Below are 7722 nucleotides of genomic sequence, written 5' to 3' on the forward strand. Positions count from 1 at the left end.
TTATGCTTCAGTCCATGGATCCTCGGGTGGTGTATATGCACTTCTAGCAAGAAGAGTTGGCGGCATAGTCAAGGCGTCCTATGATTAATCAAATTTCAAGTTATTTCTAATAACGTATGAAAATAGTAACATGAGTTGAGTTTTAATATTTTGATCTAACCGGATTTTCACGCAAATATTTATGCTCGATCCGAGCGTAGGGAGTAGCTCCTAGAAAGTGATCATATAGCTTTGCACCGCGATTAGCCGATGCTATCGAACATTTATCCTTCAAAATAAAGTAATTTTTCAGTATATGTGGTGGTAATATAATTAATTAAAAAATAACTCACCTTCTTCTCGCCCTCCCACTCGATAATGAGAGTCATCCAATTATAAGGAGGAACCCTCTTATCAAGCTGATGAATCCGCTTCCAATCAATGGTTATATCTGTAAAGTATTGACTCTTAAGTCTACTCCTCCACCCCCGAAGCATCTTGCTCGCTCTACTCATTACGTAATCCCAAGAGTCCGGGTTGTCCTCAAGGCAATAGTGATTCTACAAATTAGGTGTTACAAAAACATGCAATATTAAAAAATTAAATAAATATTTATTGAAAAAACAATATAACGAATAATTACCATGAGCCTCTCCCATATCTTCTTTATTCCATTCCATTGTTGTTCATCAAAGTTATGAGCGATGTTAATGTGGTGTGGGTCTCTGATTAAACAACCGATCAAATTATTAAATCTGACGGCGTAATCTCCAACTGGAATGTTGCCCATCCACCCCAAAATGGCTCGATAACCTTTAGGAGGTACCTTCGTAAACAGATCACTACCGTGTCTACCGGCCTTCTCGTAGTCCTTGTTCCCTACAAAGACAGAGAGATATTTTTTTAAAAACTTCAATAATTAAATAACGAAGATTGATCAATATTTTACATGATATTCTTACCCATTTCCCTCAACTTATCTGACATCGCCTTTTCTAGTCTCTGCTTTATTATACTATCCTTGTTTTTAATGTCTTCTCTCCTTTTTTTATAGTTCCTATCGCATTTCTTTTGCAATGTGATAGCCTTTTCTGGTAAGGGGATGGAATTTACTGCTTCAGTCCATGGACGGAGACATTCAACCTCCGACTGAGAAGATCTCGCAAAAGACTCGTGTTGGATCTCGTCATCATCGGATCCATCATGATGATTGTCTGCAGTATAAAATGTGAAATAAATATTTATATGGAACATAAAATATCCATGGACATTAAAATTAATACCTAGACCAGGCGATGAATCCCGATGATGACGTTGACTCATAGGTGGACTCATAGGAGATGCATGTGTATCTGTCCCCGCAATATCTACGAAAGTAATAAAAATAATATAGGTAAATAAGTTTCTCAATTAACTTAATGATATTAAATAAATTAATACCTTCAACGGGTGAGGATCCATGTAGAGATAATGGACTACTATAAGGTCGTGACGAAATATGCATATTTATATCAAAAACACAATTTATTTGAACAAATTAATATTTATACCTGATGATGAATTTGCTTGATTGTGGGAAACTTCCCCTATGCGCTTTATCCTTCGGCTCATCTGCATCTTAAATGATTATTCAATTTATTGAAGCAAAATAAGTGAATGTTGAAAATTGCATTGACAAAATAAAAAATATATATTAAAACGACAAAGTTAATACTTTAAATTTTAAAAGTACTAATATTTCGACATTCAATCTCCTACATTACGAATATCAAGCCGATTTTGCGGAGTATACATATTAAAATTGACATTTTGCGGGTATGAGTAATTAGGAAAAACTTCTCCTTCAGTCTCATTTGGATCATCAGAACCCTCTATGTTTTCATCGAGAGAAAGTTCAACAAGAGTTCTCGGCTCCTTATACAATGCGACCCAAACCTTCGGCTGTCTAGGATCTTTGACATAAAAGCACTGAGTAGCCTGCTTTGCAAACATGAACTTCAAATCGGAGTAAATCTCCTTGTCTAGATTTACAAGATTAAAGCCATATGCATCTCTTGTTATTTCAGCATGACACCATCGAACCTTAAACATCACATAACTACGTACGTCTTTTGTACCATACGCATAGAACATCTCCAAGATATCTTCTAGTTGTCCATAATAAATTAGATCATTAAGTATTGGATTCTGATCTGTCGAGCTTGCATAACATTCTTGAGAGAAGATAGCCATGACCCCACTGTTTTGGGTAACTCTCTCCTCCTCAATCCCCAACTTTTGAAATAAAAACCCATTCACACGATATCCGCTGCATTGTTTAACTGTGTAGTGTGGCCCGTGTGCATGAATTCTTATCTCTTCTGATATTGGTAAACCAGCAAATATTTGTCTTTCTACCTAATGTTAAACAAAATAAACAAACGATCGTTAAGAAGTTATTCTAAATTTTTCTCAAAGTTAATTAAAATTAAAATTCACAAAACTTACTTCAGCTGAAACCCATTCAGAAAATTTTTTTTCATGTATTTTGGCAATTTGATTCCGTGCTGACGGCCCAGTTATTTCTAACTGCAACTCCTACAAATGTCGACTGTTGATACAACATAAGAGATTAATAATTATATAATTAAAAAAATTATCAATTTTATTAAAGTTAATATACTTACTTTCGATAATTTTCAAAGATCTCCAGATTGTGCAAGACGAATGCATGAGCTTGTTCCAAGTCTATTCTGGAGTAATCCTTGTTCATCTTGGTACTGCCATGAAAAGTGGCATCTCTTTTACTAATTTGTGTATTATTATTTGCATCTCCACCTCGCATATATCGAGAGGCAAAAGACATGCATTCATTTGCAACGTAATGGTCAGCAATCGAACCCTCCGGATGAGCTCGATTGCGCATTATGCGCTTCAAGAAACCCAAATATCTAAAAAAACAAAAATAACTTTAGTTATTAAGATAAAATAATTACATGTTAGGTAAAGTGACTTTATTGAATTTTAACTAACCTCTCCATGGGATACATCCAACGATAGTTAACTGGACCTCCGAGTAATGCCTCATCTACAAGATGATGTGTAAGATGGACCATAATAGTAAAAAATGAGGGAGGGAAGAATAACTCCATTTTGCAAAGGGTTTCATTCATTTCTCCTTTTAGTGTCTTAAATTCTGTAACATTGATAACTTTTGAGCATAACTTTCTAAAAAATCCACAGAATTCAATTATAACCTTTGCTACTTCATCATCAGCCATATTGTTACGGAGTGCCACGGGAAGCAATTGGTGAAGAAGGATGTGATAATCATGAGTCTTAAGTCCCAAAATTTTTCGCTCTTTCACCTGGACATTATTTGAAATATTAGAACAGTAACCATCTGGCGACTTTACCGATTTGAGCACCTCACAGAATCTTTGCATCTCAACCTTTGTCATCGTAATGCGAGATGAGGGCAACTCAAATTTGCCTTCAGTAACTTCTCGTGCTTGCAGATCATGTCGGATGTTCAATGCATTCAAGTCTCGCCGAGCTCGTAAATCGTCCTTTGATTTCTTACCATCCTGTAAGAGTGTGGACAACAGGTTATCACATATATTTTTTTCAATATGCATTACATCTAGGTTATGCCGAATTTTTAGCTTTTGCCAGTACGGTAGCTGAAAAAATATACTAAATTTTGTCCATCCTTTTGGTAATTCCTCATCACGTGTCTCATCCGTAATGCACACTTTTCTCTTTCGTTTCGGTGCCTTCTTCATAATGGAAATGCGTCTTGGAGCTAGAATATCTTCTCTTGTATATCGGCTCTTTCCAAACTTATTTTTAGGATATCCCTCAAATAATTCTACAATTTCATCTCCAGTCATTACATGCGGCTCTCCTCTTTTCTCTTCTTGGCCATCAAACTTATTCGCCCACCTTTTCCCTCTGTATTTATGTCCTTTACGTAACCATCTTCTGTTAAACCAATAACACATCTTTCTACTGTGTTGTAAATGAAAGCCTTCAAAGTTTGGACCACATACGGGACAAGCAAATGTTCCTTTTGTAGACCAACCGGAGAGATTAGCATAAGCTGGAAAATCATTAATGGTCCACATAAGAATAGCACGAAGATTAAACGTTTGACGGGAAAATGCATCATACGTTTGGACCCCTTCATCCCAGAGAAGTTTTAACTCATCAATTAACGGCTCCATGAACACATCTATGTCATTACCGGGTGAGTGTTTGCCTGGTATCAGCAATGAAAGGATCATATACGGTTGCTTCATACAAAGTCCAGGTGGTAAATTATAAGGTATTAACACAATGGGCCAAGTAGACCAACCTGAACTCATAATGCCAAACGGGTTGAATCCGTCACTAGATAGACCGAGTCTAACATTCCTGCACTCTGTGGAAAACCAAGGAAAAGATTGATCAACATGCTCCCATGCATCTGCATCTGCCGGATGCCTGAGTTTACCATCAACTACGCGTCCTTCCTTATGCCACCGCATGTTTTTAGCTGTGTCTTTTGTCATATACAACCTCTGTAAACGCGGTACTAAGGGAAAATGTCGGAGCACCTTCGCTGGAATTTTCTTCGGCTGCTTAACAGGCTCATCTGCCTTTCGTGTTGAAGTGCGTGTATTCTTTCTCCAACGAGACACTCCACACTTTGGACATTCTTCAAGCTTCTCATTATCCTTATAATACAGGATACAATCATTAGGACACGCATGGATTTTTGTGTAATCTAAACCGAGAGCGCCAACGATCTTATTTGCATCATAACATTTTTCTGGTATGCTATTCTCTCCATCCGGAATTACCTTGCGTAGTAAATTAAGAAGCATTTGAAAATATTTATCTGCCATTCCGCTGAGGGTCTTAATACGCATCAGTTGAAGAATAAACGACAATCTACTATACTCTGAGCAACCGGCATACAAATCCTTTTCGTCATCTTCTAATAACTTCATTAAACTTTTAAAGCTATCGGTATCACGCACATCATCAACATTTTCGACACCTTCTGCATCTTCGGGAACTTCAAGAACCTCCGGAAATTCTGCAACTTCTGTAACTGCGGCAATATCATTGAACATTGCATGTGTATCGTCTATTCTTAGATTTATATTTCCGTCAGCTGGTTCAATATCGTCATCTTCTCCGTGAAATCTCCAATATTTGTATTTTTCATCAAATCCCCATCTTTCTAAGTGTTTTTGTATAGTAACTCTATCCACCAAACCCCTATTTCTGCAAAAACTACATGGACAAAACAGCAAATCATTTTCTAACTTCCTCGGATTCGCATACGCATACTCAAGGAACGCTTCCCATCCTTCACGATATCGAGTGTCACCACCCTCTCTTCTTTTCATAATAGGTATATCAATCCACGACTTGTCAGGAACTTCTCTCATCTGTATATTAAGTATAATTATTAATTATCTTAATATCTCATAAAACGTTTTACTAAATCGGACTAAATTGGTCTATGTAATAATCATTGTTGTAGTAAATTGGACTAAACACTCTCTACGTAATAAACTTCATTGTCTACATTTGAACAAACAATAGGTTAGTCTAAAACTTTCTCGGCTGTCATAGGAAGGCTTCTATCCCATTAAGAATATAGTAATGCTTACATCTAACTTTGAATACTTTGTGCATTTTTATTTCTAGAAAATTTCGGCAGCACCTACCCGCTGTTCTCCGAGTACACTGTGCGGATGTTATTATACGTATCGATAATAGATCAAAATCGATAAATAATAAACCGAAACGCATAACAACATACGCTTATTGTACACGGAGAACAACGAGTACGTGCGACCAAAATTTTCTAGAAATAAAAATGCACAAAGTATACAAAGTTAGATGTGTGCACTACTATATTCCTAACCCGTCCGAACTGGACAGATCCAATAGTTACGTACCAATTATTTCTACTTATAATATAAGGTAAACGATCAATTTCGGTATAGAATTAAATTTCATACCGAAATTTGAGTCGTCTATCTTATTTTATAACTCCAAAAAAATTGGTAGTAATTATTGGACGGGGATCTACGGTTGTCGTTAACTAATTTTTTATTCACCTATAATGGATATATAACATATTTTTTGTGTTATATATCACACTAAGTATAATTGGCATTAGAGTAGCATTTAAGTTCAGTTTTAGTAAGGCATGAATAGTATTGGTTATTGTTGGATTATTACGATATTAAGGTTATGATTAGGGTAATATTAGATTTTTGTGAAAGTAGAGTTAAAAATAGGTCATTTAGGTTTAGGATAACTACATTTGCATGATTATGATCAACTAACAACATTAAATTGCATAATAAGTTTATAATATTAAAAAACAAAAAACTAGAAATATGTGAAGACAAACCTTTCAATGAGGTGGAGGATGCCGACGGTGGTTGGAGTTGAGGATGGAGGCGTTCGAATAATGAGTCTGCGATTTAGTATAATCAAAGTCCAAAATATTTAATTAGTTAGGTAAAGAATAAAAATTGTCTTTCAAATTGACTTAAAATTGACTTAATAAGTTTATAATATTAAAAAACAAAAAACTAGAAATATGTGAAGACAAACCTTTCAATGAGGTGGAGGATGCCGACGGTGGTTGGAGTTGAGGATGGAGGCGTTCGAATAATGAGTCTGCGATTTAGTATAATCAAAGTCCAAAATATTTAATTAGTTAGTTAAAGAATAAAATTTGTCTTACAAATTGACTTAAAATAGACTTGAAAAAGGACAAACTCATGCTATCTGATCACGTGACTACACACACGTCATGCTTAGAAAGAGGCATAAAAGATCACATAACAATTTTTTAAGATCATAATGTTGTATAACAAATTATCAACTTCTCTTGTGAGTATAAAACAAGGGCTTAACTTGTAACAACTTATGAGAATTAGCATGCATACATCCTGTTTACTTATTTGATTCAGATAACGTGGTCTGCGAAAGAAAGGTAATAAAACTCTTTTTCTCTTCGAAGTCATATTCTATCCAATTAAGCTTACCTGTTAAAAATAAGATTATGAGTAAAATTATATTGCATCGCTCCAATTCTAATTCCTCACCAACACCAATCCGTGTGGAATTAGTTCATCAAACAAGAATTCCTAAAGAGATTCGTGCTCCTCAGTTCTGTGCTATAAAAGTAGCATCACAGATCATAAACGAACCAAAATCTGCTCTCCAATTCTTTCTAAGCTCGAAAAATGGTATACAATTCCGGATTGATTTTTACCCAACAGAAGGTAATAAAACCCTTGATTTATACCAAAATCTGCTCTCCAATTCACAGATCATAAACTATAACTAATGATCTAAATGAATTAAAACAGAAAATGCTGCCAACAACAATTGAGAACAAGTAGAGCAAACTGAGGCAGATGATTAATTAACGGAGGGACGAGTTTTTGATCAGTAAACTTGTAAAATCAATTCCCAATCACATTCCCATGGACAAGGAAAGATAGAATAATTGAAGAACACAGAGTAAGCATTTCCATGAGAATCCCAGTCAAACTAAGACAACAATGATAAAAATTGATCAGGAAATTTTCTTACCCAGCAGCAGTTGAAGTACCCAAGATGAAAAACAGTTGGCTGGATCCGGCGGCGGTGCAAGGGGGGCTGGACGCTGGATCCGACGGGGCGGGCGGGGGCGCGCGGCGAGAGGGGGGCGCGCTTCGGTTGTGGGAGGCGAGCGGGCGGGGG

The 7722-nt window shown here is 36.1% G+C and overlaps 2 protein-coding genes across 2 annotated transcripts; both read right to left on the reverse strand.

The window, feature by feature from the left end:
• Positions 1-1114, reverse strand: LOC109847318. The gene is made up of 5 exons (XM_020416555.1): positions 942-1114; positions 623-858; positions 333-539; positions 161-268; positions 1-78 (listed from the first exon to the last, which is right to left on the reverse strand). Exons 1-5 carry the CDS (start codon positions 964-966, stop codon positions 1-3), a joined length of 654 nt encoding a protein of 217 aa, XP_020272144.1. The 5' UTR covers positions 967-1114.
• On the reverse strand, positions 1726-5399 carry LOC109847320. The gene is made up of 4 exons (XM_020416556.1): positions 2992-5399; positions 2684-2909; positions 2467-2556; positions 1726-2376 (listed from the first exon to the last, which is right to left on the reverse strand). Exons 1-4 carry the CDS (start codon positions 5397-5399, stop codon positions 1726-1728), a joined length of 3375 nt encoding a protein of 1124 aa, XP_020272145.1.

The sequence above is a fragment of the Asparagus officinalis genome, chromosome 7 (genome assembly GCF_001876935.1).
Source record: "Asparagus officinalis chromosome 7, Aspof.V1, whole genome shotgun sequence".
Taxonomy (NCBI): Eukaryota; Viridiplantae; Streptophyta; class Magnoliopsida; order Asparagales; family Asparagaceae; genus Asparagus; species Asparagus officinalis.